The sequence below is a fragment of the Phasianus colchicus genome, chromosome 1 (assembly GCF_987193195.1).
Source record: "Phasianus colchicus chromosome 1, bPhaCol1.hap1.1, whole genome shotgun sequence".
NCBI classification, from domain to species: Eukaryota; Metazoa; Chordata; class Aves; order Galliformes; family Phasianidae; genus Phasianus; species Phasianus colchicus.
In genome coordinates, this window is record NC_143436.1 from 85797559 (window position 1) to 85818353 (window position 20795).

At 39.7% G+C, this 20795-nt stretch overlaps 1 protein-coding gene and 1 long non-coding RNA gene across 11 annotated transcripts in view; one reads left to right on the forward strand and one right to left on the reverse strand.

Annotated features, from left to right (window-relative positions):
• LOC149919813 (uncharacterized) lies at positions 1-8900 on the reverse strand. The gene is made up of 3 exons (XR_016471485.1): positions 8004-8900; positions 3524-3731; positions 1-1420 (listed from the first exon to the last, which is right to left on the reverse strand). It is a non-coding gene; the product is annotated as an uncharacterized LOC149919813 (long non-coding RNA).
• NME7 (NME/NM23 family member 7) overlaps positions 1-20795 on the forward strand; it is a 92516-nt gene that overhangs the window by 1431 nt on the left and 70290 nt on the right. For 6 of the 10 annotated variants that reach the window (XR_004169754.2, XR_004169756.2, XM_031613201.2 and 3 more), the window contains 2 exons: positions 16335-16442; positions 19489-19655. Coding sequence is in view for 8 of the 10 variants with exons in the window: in XM_031613201.2 (XP_031469061.1) it covers positions 16335-16442; positions 19489-19655 (275 nt within the window). In the remaining 2 variants the exon portion in view is untranslated. Of the gene's footprint in view, positions 1-10956; positions 11041-16334; positions 16443-18533; positions 18586-19488; positions 19656-20795 lie in introns of all 10 variants that reach the window. The other 4 variants (XM_090151117.1, XM_090151107.1, XM_090151123.1 and 1 more) reach the window with 3 other exon arrangements.

Genomic DNA, 20795 nt, shown 5'->3' on the forward strand with positions numbered 1-20795 from the left:
TACTCTGGCTTAAACCAACTAAATTACCTCTCCAGTTGTGACCTGCTTATTTGCTTGTGTGAGTGCTGCAGTAAGAAGAAACTCTGTATTTCAATTTCCTCTGCATTGTCTGCTCACTTCCCCATAACACAGTGGACTACTCTCTTCATTTTCTCTGACATTTCATGTATTTTTGAATCCCATTTGATAATTCCATACCTACAGTGCAGCCAGTTTTCCTACTCATGCACTCTGCCTCCTGCCAGTTTTCCTAAAATACATTAAGAATGTTGTGGTAGCAGGAAGATGTTGGGAAGGCTGATGTTGTGGAACAGCATGCTACCCAGTGAGGTAGGTGCACAGCATCCTAGAAGTGGGATACTGTAGCCAAAATGCTGAGTTACAGCTTGAAGCAGTGATTGAGCACCTGGTAGGAAGGCAGGGCCAACCCAGGGGAGCTCAGGTGCATGAAATGTACCCGATTGACCAGAAGGGGTGGAGCCAGGATCCACCCTTTCCCAAACTCATTTAAGGGTTGGCAGTGAAGGTAAGGATATCTTGCTGGAGGTCCTTGTATTCTTGAGGCTTTATAATGGGAAGTATCTTCTTTCCTTTATTTCTGTGCCTACAGCTGTTGCATTTGAACTGATCCTTGCTTGTGTAGCCTTGGACCTTACTATTCTGCTGTTATTATTGTGCTTTCCATTTTGCTATGGATATGTTTTTTTCTAAGGGTTTGACACTGTGTCTTAAAGCACTTGATCCAATTCATGTGGTTTTTAAAACATCTTTTTCTGAGAAAGATGGAGTTAAAAAATAAATGTATTCCTATGTATTCAATTTTTTTTTCTGCGAGCCAGGATTAAACATTAGGAACCTAATAACATTCTGTAAGTAATGATTTTCTGGTAGAGAGTTTGGCATGCTCGTAGCACTGTGTTGCTTATAGTCAGTGCAAATTATGACTGTGTTAGCTGTAGTGTATATATCTACTCAGGGCAAAAAACAATAATCCTGTTACGAATCATGCTATGGCCATGGAAAGAAAAATGTAGTAACATAGGAGCATCATCTTGAAAATGTTAGTTTTTATTTATTCATGAGTTTGTTGTACTCTGTCACTTAAAAGCATTCCAGATGTGGAAATCCACCATTTAGCTGGGAGAATAGCTTCTGTGTGCAGGCAGCTTGCCAGGCAGGTACAGAGCTTTATTGCACTGAGGCTGTCCATAGGTGCAGTTCTAAGCTTCTCTTTTCCTTTGTTCTTTAATACAAACATTCTTGTCACCACAGCTCTGATAACTGCAAAGTACAAAGAATCTTTTTCCATCTTGCACGTAAAGAACAGGTGGCTTAGTTTAATAGAATGTCATCTGGGTTTGATTTTTGTGGATGTGGAAGCACACAGTGGAATCTGAGCTTTCAGCTTCCTTAGTTCTTTCTACAAAATCAGAAAAAACATCTATGAAGTAGGCTTTCCTGGGCTAGGTTGCCCAAGCTTGCAATCATGCCACGTTGACCATGATCTTGAGTATAACTGGAGATGAGCAGTTCAGCACACTCCAACAAAGATTTTTGTAACAATTACGTTATACATTTGTTGTTATCTTCAGTTCATTGGTAAACCCCCAAAGCCCAGCTTAGTGAATGCTAACACAGAAGTGCTTGGTTAAGATGGGGAAGAAAAATAAGTAATTTTATTGTAAAATGAATAATTATTTAAAATCAGTACTTTTTAAAAAACAGCTTTGATTCATCAGTGAAAGAGATTTACTTTGTGTTTTGGGAATGGATGTTAGAAAATAGGTAGTAAATCAGCCATTCCTACAGTACAGCTGCTGAACCCTGGGTTGCTCACGGCCAAGGGTGTCTTGCTGTGATCAGATTTTCAGCTGTAGGCATTATAGAGGCAGTACAGCTCACAGGCAGGTGTAGACTGCAGTTTCATTTGGGAGCCAGTAACTTCAGTGATAGTGGATTAGCTGGTAAAATGGGATGTTTTATGTGAAGAATTCTCATTCAGATATGATCATACAGACAGGCAAAACTTTCCCACTTCATAAAGATGAACAAGTGCATGTTTGCAAATGACTAGAAGTTATTTCATAAATTCTGTACCTTTTGTTGCAAAACTCTTGTACTTAAAAAATGTTTTGTTTTTTTTTAAACTCTTCCTGAAAAAGATGCAAAACCTTCCCTTGAGAACAACTTTGCTAATAGTTGCGAAGACTTGCTTTTGTGGCCAAAAAACCAAGGCTGAGTTTCACTGCAGGTGACCACCCTGATTTTTTTCATCTGCAGAGTAAGTGGCCCAAGCCTTTCCATTACAAGCTGGCATGGCACAAACATGTTTCCTGACATAATGGCTAACTCTCATTTGCAGCATTTCATCACTGGGAAAGATAAAAAGAATTGCATGTTGAGTCTTATATGCATCAGAATTATGATATGGTTTCTTTTTGAACTAATGTTTCCTAGTAGTGCTAGTTTTCTCTTGGGCAGGTAGGCTATGAATGTAGCAGAAGGTGTATCTGATAAAATAACAGATGTTTTGGTCCTGTGTGAACCAAATGAAAACTGCTAAAAGAATATAACTTTCCTGTGAGATGTATCTGATTCAGCAGTGGAAAACAATGTTCCAGGAACTCATTTTGGGTTTGATACTGCCATCTTTATGACATGACTTGCTATATAAAATACCACTCTACATATATAAAACTGACAGATTCGAAATCCATGGGATAAATTGCCTCCTACTCTAGCCAACTCTGAGCTGTGGCTTGCAGGAGCTGCCATCCCTAAAAGCAATTTTAGATGCAATGATAGCTCTTCTGACTGATGTGTCTGAAGTAGCTGATGGTATGAAAGGCAAAGTTATCTAGCATTGCATAATGATAAATTCCATTTTAATCTCCCTTTATTACCCAGAATTGTCACTCAGGATCCTTCAGATTATAGGTGCAGTTTTTAATAACTTTAGCACATCTATTCTAATTGTATGGATTTGACTTTTTCTTTCAGTGCTGTCAGAAAGTGAAGAAATTCAGGAATTAATCAGTAAAGCATTGCCAGGAGCATAAAGAAAAGTTGCCAACTGAAAGTTTATGATTAAAAAAGAGATTTATTGACAGAGTCAGTGGTTATTTAAAGCATTGTTCCAAGCAGATTTCATATGGATAAAATTTATACTTAAGAATATTGTATTTGAGTTCTGAATTACTTTTAAAGCACCTCAGGTTACCATAAGAAGCCCACACATCTGTGTAGGATCTGGAGAAACTCAGAAGTTCTGATGGATGTGACCCTTAGGCAAGAAGCAGCCAAACTGACAATGAAAACATTGTTTAGGCTGGGAGGGGCTTGCTGAGGTAACCCAGTCTGACCCACCTTTCAAAATGGTTCTCATCAGCTCAGGTTGCTTTGGGCCACATCTGGGTGCATCCTAAACATATCAAAAGATGGAGATTCTGCTCCCCTGCGCAACCTGTCCTAGTGTTCATCCTCCCTCTTGGTTAAAGAAAGGAATAATCAGATAAATCCTTACTGGAAATTCCCGTGTTTCAGCTTGCGTCCTTTGCTTTTTTGCTTTCAGGCTCTGAGAAAGCTGGCCCCATCTTGGTAGTCAGGGAGCTGAAAGCTGTGGTCGCTCTCACTTTTCTTCCTCCCTGGCTGAGCAGGTCCTGCTCTCTCAGCTCCATCTTGCATGTCTTCTTCTATAGTCTGTGGTAGTTTTGCTGGCCAGTGGCGAAATGCTGAAAAGCAGAAGGTTTTGCCTTTTTTCTATTCAGTTAGTCTTTGAGAATAGTGAATTTCTGAAAAGGATTTTTGGCTGCTCAGTTAAATGTTTTAACTAAGTTCCTAAAAATAAATAAAAATTGCAGGGATCTATTGCATCCAGGTGGGATAATCTGTTAATCATTAGCTGACTGCTGAAAAAAGGAGGCTGTAAGGAACACCTGTTGCTGTGAGCCTGGAGGCCTGAGGCTTTTTCCATCAACACTGACCTTTATCTACAGCTGTGGCCACTGTGAATAATCACTGAAAGTACTATTCATGGGTGTAAGAACTGTGCTCAGCCTAATCCTCCAAAGCTATTTTGCCTACACCTGTGTCTTTACACAGATGGAAACTGGATGTGCTGTGGTGCCTAAGCAAGGTGCCAACCTCAGCCTGCATGCTTCTTGGTGGGTGGGACTCAGGAGTTTTCTCCCAGTCAATAATATGGGGAGAAAAAAAAAGCATAAAGAGTGAGAGGAGTAAATGTTCTACAGGCTGTTATTAGGGAGAGCCTAGCAAGTATTTGAATGTGTAACAAGAGCATCCCCTGGTAAGGTGAGCACATAGAAAAGGTAGAATTTTTTTTCCTCTTGTCAGCTCGCTCATTTTTGAGGCAGCGTACTTAAGAGTGATAGCAAACATAGGTGGTTTCTTACTGATCACTTTCAGAGGTTGATTATTGAAGTGGTTCACAGAATGGCCAGGGTTGGAAGGGGATCTCAAGGATGATGAAGCTCCAACCCCCCTGCCACACACAGGGCCATCAACCTCCACATTTAATACAAGACCAGGCTGCCCAGGGCCCATCCAACCTGGCCTTGAACACCTCCAGGGACAGGGCATCCACAGCCTCTCTGGGCAGCTGTTCCAGCACCTTACCACTCTCACAGTAAAGAACTTCCCCCTGACATCCAACCTAAATCTATCCTCCTTCAACTTAAAACTATTTCCCCTTGTCCTGCTGTTATCTACCCTTTGAAAGAATTGATTCTGCTCCTGTCTACAGGCTCCCTTTAGGTACTGAAAGGCTGCAATGAGGTCACCCCGCAGCCTTCTTTTCTCCAGGCTGAACAAGCCCAGCTCCCTCAGCCTATCTTCATAGGGGAGGTGCTCCAGCCCTCTGATCATCTTTATGGCCCTCCTCTGGACCCTCTCCAGCAGCTCTCTGTCTTTCTTGTATTGTGGGCTCCAGACCTGGACGCAGTACTCGAGATGGGGCCTCACAAGAGCGGAGTAGAAGGGGACAATCACTTCCTTCTCCCTGCTGGCCACCCCTCTTCTGATGGAGCCCGGGATACCATTTGCTTTTTACCATTTTTGCTTTTTTTCCTTTGAACACTAGATGGTGCTCCTACACTTGCGAATAAGTGGCTCTTGGAAATGTAGTCTTGAGAGCCTGTTCTCTGTTTGCATGGGATTCTTTAACTGCCTTATTCATTAAAAAAAAGTCATGTTTTTTTCTGCAGAATATTCTGACGTGCTTATAAAGAGAAGGTATACAGAGGTATAGAGATGGGAAGTGGGAAATGTGTGCATGCATACTTGAGGCTATGTGCAGATTCTTTCATATGAATGCCATGCATATTTAGGTCTTTCACTAAATTTAGTAACCCTTCTGTTTTTATCCTTTCTGTATATTCATTCACTTACTGGAGTTGTGGTTGTGGAGCAGGACTAAGTTAAGCAGTGTGTTTTCTAGTTACCTAATTACAATGCTGGCCTTAGTGTGTTTGATGTTCTCTGTTATGGCACACTTCTTAATTGATTGGGCTGTGGCCTCTCAGCCTGAACTTTCACAGCTTACTGGTGAGAAGGCAGGAATTATAGAATTGTAGAATCATCAAGGTTGGAAAAGACCTCTAAAATCATGCAGTCCAACTGTCCTCCCACCACCAGTATTTCCTCACTAAACCACGTCCCTTAGTACAGCATCTAAACATTTCTGAAATCCCTCCAGGGGCAGTGACTCGCCCGCCTCCCAGGGCACTCATTCCATTGCCTGAGGAGCTGCTGGACTAGCAGTGGTTGCTGGTGGCATCTGTGGAGGTGGCAGGTCATCAGCAGCCCTGCTCTTTCTCCTTTCAGTGTCCGGTTTTTGCATTGCAGTGAGGAGTATGAAGAAGTGGGAAATGAGGATGGACTAACTGGGCTGCTTTTGCCATGGTTTTGGAGAAACACCATAGCAGGTTACACAAGAAATCTGGTTATTTTATCCATCAAATCTTTCTATTCTGTGAAAGGAATGGTGATTTCACAAAAGGCTGAAGTGGGTTATATAGCGTCCTTTTTCTGAAAGTGCTGAGCATTAAATGCAGCTGTGAAGGTGGAGAAAAGCAGTGTGACCAGAACCATGAACAAGACTGGATGTATCCTTTAGTAACCGCTTGCATCCATCAGAGACCTTCACATCTCTAGGAATTAATGTAGTCTGCTCCAAACTGTGGTGACAAAAGTTCTGTGCTCTGGAAAGAGAAGTAAATTTTTAAATTGCCAAACATTTATAAAATTGACCTGTAAAAGTTCATTAGAAATGGCAGAGTTTAAGAACAGGATTATAAGTACTCACTTTGCTTCCTTTACCCCACAGATGTTTTTACTTTTTGACAACTTCACTAATGGGAAGCTGCTGAATGTTTTGGTTTTTTTTCTCATGACAAATTCTGTTCATGTTAATTGTCATTAAATTGACAGCAGAATATAGAATAAATGACCATGACAGCTGTGCTAGCTGAAACCTGGATTTAGTCCAGTTACATGAGAGTTAATATTTGACACAATTTAGGAGAAAAATAGTGTTTTAACTTCAACAGTTGGTTAAACAGTGGTGTAGACAAAGTACTTGTTTTAAGTGCCCACTGTAGTAAATAAGAAACCTGTCAGTAGAGTTGTTTGCCTACTTCAGTGGATCATGAATCTTTACTGCACTGTTATGTGCTCTGAATGTTTGAGGTAGATGCAGCACGTGTGGTCTTTGGAACGTTCACACAAGCTCCTGGGTGTTAGTGCTTGATGGTATCAGTGGGCTGAAGGACACAAACTTCCTTAGCTGTGATTCCAAGGCAAACAGTCAGTTCTTGTTAAAATTGATTTTCAGAAGATTATTATGAGCTGAGATAACCTAAGGATGCTGTAGGCATTAGGTTAGGCTGAAGTGCTGTTGAGAACTTTCATTCAAGAATTGTAGGTGTTTTCTTTCAAACCTTTACTTCCAGTTGCTCATAGCTTTCTGCAGGTTTTTATTATTCTGTTTGAAATTTTCTATATAGCTTATACTGGGAGTTGCAAATTTAATGGAATAAGGATTTGTGGGAAACAAACTGAAACATTTGTCAGTCCCAACAAATAAGTGAGTAAGCAGGTGTTCCTCCAAGAGCTTTTAACAGACAAATAGTCATTGTAAAGGAAGACTACCTTTGAGTATTGCTGTCAACATTAATGTTTGGCCAAGCTTTGTCTTTCAAAGGTATACATACAATGCAGATGAGAGCATGTAATGCCATGCACACAAGCACCTCAAAGCATATATAGCACTCTTGCCCTCTGGGGCTACAGGCAGATGCTAACCTCATTCCAATGTGAGATACCCAGCATTCAGTAGCTGATCAGGGCACTGTTGGTTCAATGCAGGTTTCAGCCTGGAGAAAAGAAGGCTGCAGGTTGACCTCATTGCAGCCTTTCAGTACCTAAAGGGAGCCTACAAACAGGAGGGGAATCAACTCTTTCAAAGGTAGATAACAGCAGGACAAGGGGAAATGGTTTTAAGTTGAAGGAGGGAAGATTTAGGTTGGATGTCAGGTGGAAGTTCTTTACTGTAAGAGTGGTAAGGTGCTGGAACAGCTGCCCAGAGAGGTTGTGGATGCCCCGTCCCTGGAGGTGTTCAAGGCCAGGTTGGATGGGCCCTGGGCAGCCTGGTCTAGTATTAAATGTGGAGGTTGGTGGCCCTGTGTGTGGCAGGGGTGTTGGAGATTCATGATCCTTGAGGTCCCTTCCGACCTGGGTCATTCTGTGGTTCTGCCTCTTGTGATGAATTTTTCTAAGCACCTAAGCTGTATGCTCAAATGTTCCAAGTCTGTATGCAAATCTTCCAGGTCTGTGACATAACTTGTGTTATGGATGCTCTTCTGAGTCAGGGAAGTGCTCTGCTTTCACTACAGTCAGTGTCACACTCTTCCTGAGTTGGCGGAGGCAGACATTGTGCTGCAGATGCAGCAGAGTGCATAGATGTTAGTAGTTAGTAACTAACTTACTCTTAAGAGCAATTGCGAGGGTTGCTCCAGAAGTAATGCATCCTATTTTATTGTGTTGGACTTCAGAGGCAGACGGTTGTGGTACAGCAGAAGAAGGTGAACATTCCCACTAGTATTCCGTTACATTTTGTTGCCATGCAACAGATGGCAGCAGAGAGGCAGTTGACAGAATGTCTGACATGGAAGTGTGGGTGAAGCAGAGGCAAGGAATTGAATTCCCCCATGTGAAAAAAAAAGGGCACCTGTTGCCCTTCATTGATGCTTGCTGAATATTTATGGAGATCAGACAGTGGATGTGAGCACAGTGAGGTGTTGGGTGATGCGTTTCAGCAGCGACAGCAGCAACGTGAAAGACAGGTGATGTTCTGGACAGACGTGCACAGCTGTTACACCACAAAATGAAGTGTCTTGATCAGTTAATCAATGCAAATTGGCAGATTACAAGACAGAACTTGGTTTCAGTGCATTGGAAATGATGGTGGCAATGTTGGAATATTGCAGAGCTGAGTCCAAATGAATGGATGAGTACAATGAATGCTCACACAGAAACTTGCATACACTGTTCTGTCTGTTCCCCAGGATCTAGTGAACCAATGCTAGGCTAAAGGGGACAGTTTTTCCTGAATCTAATCGTTACCAGTGATGAGACGTAATATCTCCAGTACATGTTGCAGTCAAAATGGCAGTCCATGGAGTGGCAACATGCAAATTCCTCATCACAGAAAAAGTTTAAGATGCAGCCGTCAGCAGGTAAAGTGATATGCACTGTCTTTTGGGATAGGAAAGGGGCAATCCTGGATTTCCTGGAACCCCTACCATCAACTCAGACCACTTCATTGTAATGCTGACTAAGCTGAAGACTCTGGCTTGCAGAGTTAGGCCAGAGAAGATTACCTTTCCCCTGTAACACCATGTTTCCAGGCCCCATGCCAATTGGAAGATGGTGGAACACATTGTGATCTTGTCCTATCACAACCATTGTATGTAGCAACTTCTTATTCCTCTCTATTTGGGCCAATGAAACATGGACTGGATGGGAAATGTTTCACTAGCAATGATGCTGTCAAAACAGGTGTGAAACAGTGGATCACCTCCACTGTGGCAGATTTTGATGAGTCCAGTGCAGGTTCTTGTTCATCGCTGTGAGAATGCACAGCTAATGGTGGTGACTGTGTTAAAAAAAAAAAAAAAGTGTTTTGTAGCTGAGAATTTGCTGTCAAATAGTGTTATTGTGCTCTTTGTATCTGTTGTAGTTTCCATGGAAATAAATAGGAGGCATTATTTTTTGGAGTGACCCATGTACATATGACTGCATTGTGGCTCATGCATTAAATGCTGAGCTATTCCCCGACAGACTGTGTTTTGCTGGACTTCTAAAGCAATACAGGATCCTGTGGCTGTTTTAGAGGAACTGCATTGCAACATCATTAGATAACATGAATCCTTTAATTAACTACTTAATTACATATGATTACAGAGGGTTAGAATTAAATGTTGAGGATTTCAGTTCTTGATTCTCTTACGTGAGGGACAGGAAAAAAACTAGGGAATATCTTTCACTAATCATGCCTACAGGCTTCATACAAAGCCTACAGGATTTGCATAGTCTAATAAAAGAGGATTTCTTCCTTAGGAAACTGACAGAAGAGCCAGATAACTTTGTTGTGAGGTAGCTATGCACATTCCTGAATCTGAGAAGAAAATTTTCTACCTTCAGCCTTCTAGAGCTGTGCTCATCAAGACCCCTGCGCATACGGAATCGTTTTGTTGAGCCAAAATCCAAGTCAAATATGGTTCACTTGGTCAAAATGGAGGCAAAAGTAACCCTGTTACTTTGCAGCAGGTGGCCCAAGCAGCAGGTCATATAAGCGTGTAGTCCAAAAGGCATCTGAGAAGCTGGGCACTGGTGATACTGGGAGTTAGGAAACTGAACTGAAGAAAATAGCAGCTGTTTATGGTAGGGTGAATGTTGTACATGCAGCTGTGTTTGATTCATATAATTTCCAGAGATTTTAAGTATTTTAACAATATACCCACAGTTTCATAAAATTGTCTAGAATTCATGTAAAATTTTCAATAGGTAGGATTTGCTTTATGCCGGGGAGGAAAAAAGAAGAGATGCTTTCAAAATTCAAAGTGAACTTCTTAATTTGACATTCTGAGTGAGAATTGCTTGTAGTCAAGGCACTGTCATGGAATTTCAGTTTCCAGATGTTTCTCAATTTGAAAGTGATCTTTTTGACTCTCTGAAGAACAGCCTGTTGAGAAAGTGGGGGGAGGTGCAAGAGCAGTGAGGGGGCTGTTCTAAAAAATTGTACCAGTTCTAAAAATTATACTGATGCCCATGTCAGAAACACGAACAAAGAGGAGGAGGAAAATGAGGTATAAGAGACAGAGCTAATTGAGAGCTCTATCTACGCAGTGCTGTGGTTCTATCTGGAAGATATCCTGTATTGAAAGAACTGTGGAAGACTGAGATGGGTTGAATAACAGAACTTAATAAGCATGCGTTGCTGAGGATTTATTTTGGGATTTAAGGGTTATTACAGTGCTGAAAATGAGAGCACTTTCTGCCACTCAGTATGCTATTTGCTAAATACCACTGGTATGTCTGAAACCTCTCATTTCTTGCAAAATGGTTGCTAGCATTTAATAGCTTAGCTATTTCTGCACTTTTTATTTTTTTGTATCTTTTTCTTTCACAAATTGATATTTCTATTTTAATGAAGTATCGATGATGAAAAATTACTTGTACTTGGTAAATAGAATTTTTTCACATAGCTGCTTTCAACCTGTTTGCCTCAGAGAAACAAAGCTTATGTCATCACAGCGTGCACGTGTGCGTCTGACTCCCATCTTCTGCCCTTGCTTTTCCCCTGATAAGTTTGAGATTTACTGGTAGATGTCAGGTAGGTTTGACAGAGGTGTAATGATGTTCCTCTGGGTGTCACAGGAATGGGGAGGGAACCTTCCAAGGAATTTTTAAAGGAAGACTTCACTGTTGAGTGCAGCCCTAGTGACACTTCGGAGAATCCAGGTGAGCTTGAGCCTGTATTAATACTTGAGCTGAAGAAAAGTTGCATTCAGAATGGTCAGGAGTGAGAAAGACCAGTGCAGAAAGCCAGGCCTCATTCTTATGATTTCTTGCTATTTATTAATGTCAGGTGGCCTTAAAGTAAGGCAGAGTGTAGTGATATAAAAGTGTATTTGCTTAATCTTGTCACCTATTGAAGTGAAGCGTACAGACCTTCTTATTTAATCAAACTGAAGAACATAGAGGATGTGGAAGGTATGAAGGCAGGCTTGTATAATGAAACAGCAAGTCTGTGATAAAGCGACTCAATCCATTTTGCTGACTTTTCCTTTGCTGTCTGAGGAGCATCGTGCTGTAGCAGTTCAGGCATAGACTGCATTATAGGAAGCTATACTCTGTTTTATGTAAACTAAAATGGCTTTACAGTTCTTCTGATACAAATATCCTCTATTTTACCAGTGCCCAGGGAAGGGCATGCCCTTCTAGAGTAAGGATTTTGTTGGAGGAAAAGAGGCACACAAGGTTAAGTTGGCTTGCCTCAGGTAGCACAGGAAGTCCATGAAGAGCTGGAGCAGAGAAATCCCAGTTCTGTTTCCTGTCTTCCATCAACCTTCACTTAACAATCCAGAAGACATTTCATGACATTTTCCCACTCTCTTGGATGAAAACTTGTTGCACAAATGGAGCTGGGCAACTCATTAAGTATTTTGCCATCTTCTCATCTAATTTAGCTTGACATGTCTTGTTTGATGTTTGAAGTTCATCATTTTATATAACACTTTTGTAGAGATTCCGATTGTTTAAAATGGTTTTGATTTTTTTGGTCCTTCAGCTTCATGAATTTATCCGCAGGGGACTGTCATATTTGAGATGTCCTTACGTAAAAGAAAAGCACTCCAAGCTCACTGGCAGAGATCTTCTTTAAAGCTAATTAAAGTGACACGTTTTGTCTGGATTCAGAAGCACACGGTGCTGCTTGTAAAGCCAGGTGTCCTATTGGACGTGCAGCTCCCTAGGCAGGCACATAAGTAGACTTCTTTATGTTGGACTCAGTCTCATATCGTCACCTGAAAAGTTTTGAAATAATTTATATCTTTGACTTTTGATACCATCTTATTTTTTATTAAAAATATTCCTGCTCACCCAAAGTATGTCAGACAGTGCCACCAGGTTGACATAGAAGGGACAAATTATTGCATTTTTCTATAAGAACTGTTGCCAAAATGTTAGGAAGATTCAGGGCAGGTTTTCTGGAAAGTTTTCCTTATGAATTATGAGAAATACCCATTCGATGTGAGAATCATTCTTGTGCTGGCCCGATGTGCTCCCATTAATTTTTGTACAAGCAGCTTGACCATTAAAATCCATGCTTGAGCACACCTTTCCCTGTGACAGCACTGAGTTTTACAAAATACAGAATGCTGAGACCAAGATGGATCTTTCTGGCTCTGATTCAGCTTCTACTGAGGTTTTTGCAGTCTTTTTATTGCTTCTCTGGGAGTTGATTCATGTGCTTTTATTCTCCTTCTGATCTGATTTCAGAATCACTGGAAAAATCGAAGGAGCAGCAGACATAAATCTACTGACTTAGAACAGTGATCTTATTTGTGACTCCCAAACTTTTAAATATGCGGGCAGCAGTCTGTGAGTCCATTTCATGCATGTTGAAGTTTCTGATAGCATGTGTAAACCCCAATAGATTACTGATAGCATGTAAAATTGGACTTCCTAGATACCTCAGGTCTCCTTTAATTCTAAGAACTATTTTGATAGTTCCATGTGAAATTTTCTTGAGTACTAAGCTGTAGGGGTTATGAAACATTGCAGGCTGGTAACTAATATATGTGTGGGTGGTTGCTTCTACTCGATTAGAGATCAGAGAGATTACAGCTGGAGATCAGGAATTGGCAAACGGGTAGAAAAATATTAAAATATTAATATTAACTGATATTAATATCAGGCTTACTGATGGAACAGAATTATCTGTATAATAATAAAAAGACATATGAAAGGCAATACCCTTGTGGAAAAAAAAAAAAAAAAGTTACTTGTGTATTAACACAGGGAATCATTTCAACTGCCCTTCTCTTAGATTGTGATGAGCCAGAAAGCACATATGTCCAGTAGAAAACAGATTACTTAACACTTATTTCCTGTTTACTCCATTATAAGAAAAGCTCCAGGATGAAATTTCTAGTCAAAACTAGAGGAAGAGTATAAAAGTGTGCATCCCATAAGAATAAAGTGATGTGGCAGTCAGGAAGCATCAGAATATGTTCTGCCTAGCTCGAGTTGGAGGGATGTTATTTCTCCATCTTTGCATGCAAGTTCCTTAGTGCCTGAACTCTGCTGTTCCATCACTGTGTTCCTTCACCTGAGAATCTCTGAAAGCTCCACTTTTGTTTTACTGTTGAACAGAAGCCCTGTGGAAGTTTTATACAGCAAGACATCTTTTCCTGCCCAGTTTACTAAGCATTCTCCTTTCTGGTTATAGGCTTCATTGGCAGCTATGTTCCAGACAAACCATTTCCCTCTGCAGCATGAGTTTTTATGAGCGCAGTTTTGTCATAAATGCTTTGATTTAGCTTCCAGAACGTAGCCCCATGCTAGCTGAGAGCTGCTGCTACTTACATCACTTTCAGTGCTATGCACAGCATTTGATTTTTTAAAAAAATTCATCTGTATTTCAGTAAATGTTTCTCATACGCACAGAGCCATAGAAACCATACTTCTATTGCATATTCATACATAGAAATATAAAGTAAGAAAAACCAAGCCAGCTAAACCTGCATGTGTATCAAAATGTTTTTCTCTGCAGCCCATGAAAGAAGAGAGAATTTTTTTCATCTTCCCATTAGGTGAATTCCTGATGTCACTGATTTCTTATGTGCTGGTTTTCACAATGAAGAGCCTGTAAAAACTGAACTTGAAGACAGCAACTTTAAAACTATCGGTACCTAAATACAAAGCAGGCAGTTACTTCTGGGTTTTCTGATGTTGGTATTTTTTCCACTGAGGTGAAAACTAAAGAAAATCAAGTTTTATTGCTTGTTTAGTAGCATAGCCATGAAGGAGGAGACTGTGTGTGATTGTGATGAGTAGAGAGATGGAAATAAATGGGAGAAGTTTTTGTTACGATATGCCTAGATTGCCTTGTTCTGTTACTAGTCAAACTGTTCACACTGATGTGATTTTACTAACAACTGACACGTTTCAGCCATTTCCTGAAATGATGTCAGACTTCACTGTGGTCGTTTTAGGAAACTACTAGCTCTACATGTTTTTCAGGTGTAAAATAGCAATCAGTTCAAACTTTCCTACTGATTCCACTGCTGTACGTTGAGTGTGTAGCTTAGTGGCGTTTTCCAAGACTAAGTAGCCTTTTTTGCCTTGGATTTGCTTGCCATCCTAAAAGAAGATAATACAGAATGGTCATTCAGCTAATATAACATATATAAATACAAAGCAAGCAATAGAGCTTGCTGAATAACAGAAATGAATAGCTCAGGCATTGAGTAAGATCTCAGAAAATGAACTTTGATGCAGCTTCTGCATCAGAGGTCCTCTTCTGGAGTTAGTACTCCAGGAACAAGAACTGCTTTTCTTTTTAGACACTTCAGCAGACTATTGCTTCATTGTGGTTCCATATAGCATGCATCCTTGATAAGAAAGTGGTCAAATTCATCAGTCAAATGTTTTGTCTTGCCTTCCAGCAGTATGAGTGTATATAAGAACGAGGTTGAAATTAGTCATTTATTATTATCTGTTAGCCCTCATTATTGTCAAGAACAGGCCTATATGGAAAACCCGAAGTGTGAGATTTGTCATAGGAATGTATTTATTCTGGCTTACATTTATCTAGAATGATGGCAGTAGCAATGAAAACACAAGCATGACTAACTTAACTAAGGATCAGAAACTAGGGTAAGTCTGCAGGGAATTTTTGTGCATCATTCTGTGCCTAAAAGATTTGCTTAAATAATGTCAAAGGCTGTAGTGTCTGCTGTAGAGATAATGCAAGTTACTTCTAAAGTAACTCGTGCAAATATTGAGTTCATTGCTGTATGAACTTCTGCATTTAGAAATAAGAGTTTTGCAGCCTTCACATGGCACTTAGTGAGTTTTTCTGATAGGATTCTGTATTTATTTTGCAGCATAGGGGCACCATAGGGGCTGACAGTAGGGCATGATGCTTTTAACTGCCTAGACTTAATTATCCATCACACTATGAAATTCTGACATTATTCTTTATCTCATTCTTTCTCATTGCAACTTGTGCTCAGACTGTAATCTGTAAAAACTTTTAAGTCAGTTTTAAGCTGAAGATGTTGAAGCAAAAATGCACTTGACAACAAAAGCAATATCACAGATTTGTGGACTTATCTTTTTATCTCTGTAGTCTTCCACTCACCACAAAAGTGATTATGATTTTGTTTACCTACTTCCATAGTCATGGAAGCTGATGTGAAGTCTTTCTGTCCCATTTCTTAGTGGGAAGTCTTTGAAGCAACTAAAATGTTGCTGTTTTCTAAAATATGACGACAAAAAGGCCTAGTTGGCTGCAACTCCACCCAACAGCTATCAAATAGATGATATTGCAGTATCAATAGCTAACATAGGCCACTAAGAGGTGCTAGAGCTGCACATCCACATGGATTGCATCGCCTTTGTGCTTGCTTCCCTCAAGGGTGAGTGAGGGGGAACAAAGCGTGTAGCTACAGATCTAGAATTATTGCAGTCTGTCTTTCAAAGCACGCTTCTTAAGAGCAGAAAATAAGTTGTAAATGCATTCAGGTTGTTTATGCTTTGTGTGCATTTCAGGAGGTTAACTCATGAATCACACTACTGTCCTTAGTTCTGTTTATCTCAACAGTAACAGAAGTTCAGATATCACAGCTCAGGAAGAAAGTGGTTTTCCTGTAAGCTGTGTGGGAAACATGACAAAATTCAGTATTTTAATTGGGAACAAGCACACTTTTTCAACAAATGAAAGTAAGTCTAATCCCTGACTCAGTGTAACAGTCTCACAAGAACTATTACAAAAGTCCAGATTTCATGGCTGCTGGAATCAGAATAAGTTTTGAAATTTCCTGGAAAATTGCCATATTGTTTTTATCTTCACTTAAAAGGTGATATGTAACAAGTGAAAAGATGTCACCAGCTGTATTTATCAAATGATGATATACAGGGTGTGCAAGTGCATTCAATAACAATTTTTACTTTTCTGATAACAAATTTGTACATCTTATTTATTCCATGTATGATTACTTCACTAGCCCTCCCTTTTGTTTTTTCAGAGCCAAGATGACAGATTTGCTTTCACTGCTGAATGGTATGACCCAAATGCTTCACTCTTTCGGCGTTACGAGCTTCTGTATTATCCAAAAGATGGATCAGTTGAAATGGTAAGAATAAAAAACAGTCAGTAGTTTTAAATATAATAATTAAACTGCTTATAAAATGGAAAACCACTGCCAATTATTTTTCCAGGTAATTAAGTTGTAGTTTAAGACATACTTTTCTCTATTTCTCAAACTAGAAGAAAAGCAAGTGTGCAAGTTCACAGTGGAGCATGTGCAAGAGCTTCCATGTTAATGATTTTTGTATTAAGCTTGGAGAGTTTCATTTTCACAGATCTGTTTTCATTTTATCTCTTCTTGGATTTAAGTATTGGAATTCAGCAGCATCAACCTACTGCATGAGAAACAGAAATTGAAGGCGATCCCTAACAAGAATAATTTTCAGTTAGAATTCTAGAAGTCTCTGAAGCATTAGCTGTAAACAACTTCTACCAAAGTGAAGGAAACAGTGAACTAATTTGGTTTTAATGCAAGGAAGGATGTTTCTGAGAGTGGAATCCAAATTTTTCCATTATTGGTTCTTGCATGGACCTCTCTGTTTTGTGGCATGTTTAATCCTCATTTTTAATTGATGGCAGGTTAAAACAAGCATATAGTACAGATAATCCTGTACTGACAATCCAGTAAAATAGCCAATGCTTTGTGCTTCCGTTTAGGAATGAATGAGTGACTTGAGTTTTCTAGATTTTAATGAGGATCTAAAGGTCTGAGAATAGCCTAAATTTGAATATTCACATCTATTAATTTGAATAGATTTTTAAAATTTTCTTGCCTTAAACATCACAGAAATAACAGAACTATCAGAATCTACCTTTTCTTATCCAAACTACTATCTACTGAAACCACGGTACCCACCTGCGTGAGGAGATGCACTTTGCACTTTTTACTGATAATCTCTTGAAATAAACTCTAGTGTGATGTTGTCTCTTTTAAGTTAGTTATTTGTATGATATATGTGTGCACAGTTGTCAAAACGTGAGGATTTTTTTTCCTTGAGACATCAGAGCTAATCAGTCAGGAGCCGTAATAATCTTCCTACACAACCATGTGTAGGCTGACAAAATTGTTGTTCATTTCTCCTGGATGTCTCAAAACCAAGAGCTTTCAAGGTGTTCTTGAGCTTTATGTATCAAACACCTATGACTTGGTAGGTTCTTACGTTTTGCCAGTGTGTTCTCAGGGTTGAGATAGTATTGTGTGTACGCAGTCATGAGTTTGCATGGACTGTGTGAGATCAAATGCATATAGTATCTCTGCAGAAGGAATTCTGCAAGTTCAGTTTGGGGGTGAATTTACGGACAGAAATTACATTTAAGATGATTTTCTGGATTTATGGTTTTTAAAACTTATCTGGAGTTTGGTGATTCTTTTTTCATTACTGCAAAATTCTTCTGGATCTTTTGCATCTTCCCGAGGAGATGGCAGCTGCTCACTTTACCTCTAATGCATTGTCGGAAAAGAGAGGTAATGGATTCAAGCCAGCTTCTCTCTACTTATGAGAGAGCTGTCGCATCACCTTTCCCATCTCTGCAATGATAGCTCTTCTTTGTACATGCTTTAGCTGAAAGTAGAATAGAACTGTTGAATGTTTATGTTATGTGAGGTTCTTGGCTTTCCATTTGTTTCTTACCTTCATATCTTGCTCTCTTCCTGAAGGAAAAATACAGTGGAAATAATGGAAATAACATTACAAGTTTCCAGCTTCCTTTGCAGCCATTAGAAAGCAACACGGGTTTTTGTCCAAGGACAGCAAGCAACCATTTCTGATTAGACTGAGTACTTTGACAGAGACATCCCCAGCTATCCAAGTTTTCCACAGTTAATAACTCTCATGCAGAATTTTTTAATCCAAGCAACTTCTCTTTCTAGAGGAGATTTCCTAAAATAGAGAAGAAATCTTTGAAAAGGACACATTCAGAGAAAATTATTGTGGACAATTTACCTGTTACATATACATAAGACAAGGAAGAGAGAAAACAAACAAAAAATCAAAACCATCTTACATTTCTTCTGCTGTGACTTTTCATTTGTATTATAAGAAGATATTTTAAGCAAATCCAAAATTCCACTTTAAAGGATTCGTTAATACAGATAGTGCCTTTTTTTTTTTCCTTCCCTCTTCATCTTCTGCTTGAGAAGAGAGAAACAGAAGGAGGTGTGCCTTTCTAGAAACTGTGCTTCAATGAAGGTATGATCAAGCTTTTAGTTGAGTTATTAAGAATTTTAATGCTTGATTCAATTAATAGAACTCTTCTTGAAACTGAAGAACACTGTGAGCATGTAGGTGAGGGCTAAGGATGTTTTTATCATGGAATCCTGCTAATAGAAGGAGGTATCAAAAAAAAAAAAAAAAGTTTGGCTGGAGAGGACAAAACTTTTCCTTCCCTAAGATTCTGTTTCTCCAAGAGACTGAAGAGATCTGTAATATTTACGTGTAGTAGAGAAGAAACTGTTCATGAGGTTGTCTTTTGTGTTTTAGCAGTCCACCCAGAAAACTGCACATTAATGTCTTCCTTCTTGCTCAGAATGTTGATACATAGCTGAATCGTCTTGACAGGCATTTGAGCTTGCAGCTCTAGGCAGTGAGAACTTCTCAACGTAGTGCTGCAGCCATCCATCCATCCCTAATTCAGAGTTTTATGCAGTCAAATAAAGCATAATATCACTGGAACAGTGCCCTGAAGAGGAGACCTGCCACAGCATGTATTATGGTCGCTACTGCTTCAAGCCATTGGCCCGTTAAACAGCACAGATCAGCTAGGGGGAATTCTCATTGAGACTGGGCAGAGTTATCCACTAGGGATGTGAACCATTTACCATAGTTGGAATTAGCACAAGTAAGTAATAAAATAAAAACTGCAAAGACAGCCATCACCCTGAGACCACTTAAACAGAACAAATGTGTGGTTTTATCTTCTAAGCATTCCTGGTGCACGTGCAAGTTCAAAGGGCTAAAATTAAATCAATTTAATGATCAGATTCAATCCCACAGAGCTATGGAAATTTTTGAAGGAAAAGTAAGAATTATGTTGAGTTTGCCAACAGCTTAGATCTCTTGCTGTAGAAGGTTCTCTTCTTCTTTTGTCTGCAGTATGATGTGAAGAACCATCGTACCTTTCTAAAGCGCACCAAGTATGAGAGCTTACACCTTGAGGATCTGTTTGTGGGCAACAAAATTACTGTGTTTTCTCGTCATCTTTCCTTAGTGGACTATGGGGATCAATATACAGCACGCAAGTTAGGCAGCCGCAAAGAGAGGTAAGAAAACCTGTTTTTTGAAATCCTCCTTTATGACTAGGGTAATTGTTTTTTGCTGGAAATGAGATAAGATTTCTGTACTGTGGGAAAAGGAGGAATTAGTCACAAGTCTGCATGAGGTTTGCAGTCATCTGGCATACTGATAGCTAGAGGGAAGAAGTTCCCTGCTTGTAGGCAAACCCACCATTATCCCTCCCACCTGATACATCTTCAAGGCCAGTTTATCCGTGGTGTCTGATGCTGCATTCTCCAGATCTCTCTGAAGAGGAGAGGTAGAGGAGGAAAAGATGGGCTCCAGCTCAACTTTGTTACTTCTTGCAGGGCTGGTAGGAGTAGCATTCTTATGATTTGTGGATTCTCTCAGAGCAGTAATGGTGCAGTAACCTTAATGGGTACTGGGCCACAGTCTTGCAAACCTGTCTCCTGCCTCTCTGCAATCTGTGCAGAAAACTAGCACCTTACCAAACACATCTGCCCTGTATTATCAGTAGTAACGGAGCAGTAGAAACTGGAGTGAGAGAGACCATTCCTATCCTCCACTGCTTTTCTCACTGTGGAGGTTTTTCATCTGAGAATGTTTTCAGCATTTCATAAAATATGCATGCATGAGGATGATAAGTGTGGAGTGGGAATGTCAATAAAACCTATGTGGTTGTATATTAAGACAAACTTAATCAGTAAAGGTAAGACTCATCATCTCTTTTCACTGGAAAGACATTAAGAGCCCATCCAAGCACAAAAGTGGTAGGAGAAACTTAAAATGACAATCAGATTACTTTAAGAGGAATTTAAATCTGATTTGCCTGTACTGCATGTAAATTCTGAATTCAAGAATTAGTGAATTTGGATCGTTTGCTCCAGCTTTTTTTTTTTTTAAAGAAGTAAATGGAGTATTTTCCTAGGCATGGTGTTGCAGTGAGCCTTGTTGAGTTTGTTTCTTGTTCCCTTTCACTGTCTGGCGTTAGTTTGAACTCGTTTTGAAGAAGCATAACTGGACACTTTGGAACAGCTGCAAGTTTTGGCATTTATCTTTGTCTTAACCTCACAAAAACAGTGCCTTGGAAATGACTGCCATAATAAGTTTCCATAAGAAGCTTCCAGAATGATGACTTCTGGTGCTTTTTCTTCAATCTGGAGTTG